At 38.3% G+C, this 2,361-nt stretch overlaps 1 protein-coding gene across 1 annotated transcript; it reads right to left on the bottom strand.

The window, feature by feature from the left end:
• Nucleotides 1-948: 948 nt before the first annotated feature.
• LOC134576716 (galactoside alpha-(1,2)-fucosyltransferase 2-like) lies at nt 949-1,812 on the bottom strand. Its single transcript, XM_063435432.1, has one exon. It carries the CDS (start codon nt 1,795-1,797, stop codon nt 949-951), a length of 849 nt encoding a protein of 282 aa, XP_063291502.1. The 5' UTR covers nt 1,798-1,812.
• Between the last annotated feature and the right edge of the window lie 549 nt (nt 1,813-2,361).

Below are 2,361 nucleotides of genomic sequence, written 5' to 3' on the forward strand. Positions count from 1 at the left end.
ACCAGCCGGCTTTTTGCTCGGTGGGCACGTCTTATTCGGTAACTTAAAAGTTTACCTTACAGAGCAGGAGAGGTTGAGACCCACCATGTCCATCTCCTGACATTCCATCTGCTCCCCAACCCTGTTGGCAAGGACACGCTCCCCGCTAGCTGTGACGGAACAAACAGAAAATTAGGGCGGGTGAGTGGGAAGTTGTTTGCTGGCCAGAATCCCAAAAGGCACTGAGGTAAGATGATCCCTGCCCCACTACAAACCCATAACCACTCCCCTAAGCACATATAGCCAATCACTAGCACCATCCCCACACTCATACATGTGCCCTTGTCCGTTTAACTGTGCTGACTCCCCAAGGCCTAACTTTGGGGTTAAACTGTTCTTGAATGATTTTACCACTAAAGGTGAGCTAGCACCAGGAATCCCCTGGCACCATAATAACTCCATTTTGATGAAGTTGTTATGGTGCCCAAACTAATCTTTCATTTATAAATATCTATTGAAATCTATACTTTTTGTAAAATGAAAACATTAAACACTTTTTTTTACATAAAGCACATTAACAAGCTAAGGTGCTTAAGGAATTTGGTGTGTCCCTTTAAGTTTATTTATGTGAGGGACAGACTTTACTTATCATAAATGTTGCGGTTTTTAGGTCTGTTGAGGCTTAAGGTATTTTGTCGTAAAATTCATACAGATAGGTTGGGGCAAAACATAAATTATTAACAAGCATATAGAAAACAATATCCATAATTCTTTTATTACAATACAATTTAAAAGTTCATCTAATACTAAAGGACTTGACAAAGACCAAGATTTTATCTTGGTCTTTGATCTTTATATAGATAGGTGTCTATGGATGTCCCTGGATCCTATAAAAATAATTAATTAGCCTTAAAAAGTCTCTATCTGGATCCTAGTTTCTAAATTAATTTTGACCTCTATAACATCCACTTATGGGTTGCCATTTTTCAGAAGTGGAGAAAGGTCTGCTGGAATTCCAATCCATTCAGGTCGAAAAAAGGCCTCAAATTTTATACGTTCAAGGATATTAGAGTCAGGTAAGGTATAATTTGCCAGGTAGACAGTCTCACCTCCTACCAGGTACCCAACCCAATTCCCAAACGTTCCTATAGTCATAATAGTGTGATTACAGTGTGCCAGAAGGGCAAAGTCTCGGGCTGGAGAACCTTCTCTACCATCTCCAGCAAAGTTGACATCGCCCAGGGAATTGTTTATATTCTGCTTGCACCAGTCCATGCCGTTACTGGTCACCACAAATATTGGGTTTTGGTATTTATTTCTAAAATAGTCCATTGCTTTCTGTAAATATCCCTTATCAGCAACAACTGCTTTATTGTTTGGCAGAATTTTTACATAATCTCCTCTGCGGACGTGCACCCCAACAAAGGTAACATTTTTCTTATTACCTCGCACATTAGCAAGATAAGCGTAGCTCTCCTCCTTAATCCATTCATGAAAACTGAATTCTCTTAGAATCTCATCCTTTAAAAAATGATAAAATGTCCAGGAGCAAGGATAACCAGTTAGTCTCACATAGTCCCCTTGGAAATTCCTGTATTCTGGAGACATCCAATTATGAAGTCTGTAATCCTTCCATTTGATACGCTTAGCAAATTCCTGGTTAAGAACAGGTAGTCGAATTTTAAAGATTTTGGATAACTGGTCATGCATTCCTGGAAAGATGTAGGCTTGGTAACCATTAAGTCTTGCAAGGCCATAGAGCGTAGCATACTCCCCAAGTAAATTCCCTAAGCGTCCAGCAACATTTACAGTCATCATACCTGTGTGACGTTGTTTGGTGGCTATTGTTGCAACTCTTTGTTCTTGTTGAGCTCCTTCAACAACTCCAATGCTTTGTTTGGTCTTTTCAGTAAATATTATATTGGCATGATAAAAGAATAATATACTTACTATCGCGAGGAACATCACAAAGAATACGATACATTGAAAGCTGCTGAGTTTCCTGGTGGCAGCTGGCAACTGCTTCACAACTAAAAATAATAATAATAATAATAATAATAATAAAACTAATGGGTTAGCTTTTTACAAATTTTTATACAATAGTTATTTGATTGATATTTTATAGAAATAATTGGTGCAATGCTTTTTTGCCTGAATTTAAAAAAAAATGGTCACAGTAGAAACGAAAGCTACGTTTTTGCATTAAAAAAAATAGAGTTTTCCCATACATATCCCGATGTCCGGTCATGGCGGGAGTCCTTCGATGCAAAATTCGTATTAGGGACTTTAACTTGTGGCTTGGTAAATGGCGGCGGGAGCAAGGATTTTGCTTTATTTCTCATGGTAGCTCTGTTTGTAATGGAAATAAACTGTACAAAAAAG

This window comes from Pelobates fuscus, chromosome 11 (genome assembly GCF_036172605.1).
Source record: "Pelobates fuscus isolate aPelFus1 chromosome 11, aPelFus1.pri, whole genome shotgun sequence".
Classification (NCBI taxonomy): domain Eukaryota; kingdom Metazoa; phylum Chordata; class Amphibia; order Anura; family Pelobatidae; genus Pelobates; species Pelobates fuscus.

Bases quoted from the DNA above. Each gene is read 5' to 3' on its own strand.
- LOC134576716 (XM_063435432.1), bottom strand. From the start codon at position 1,797: ATGATGACTGTAAATGTTGCTGGACGCTTAGGGAATTTACTTGGGGAG.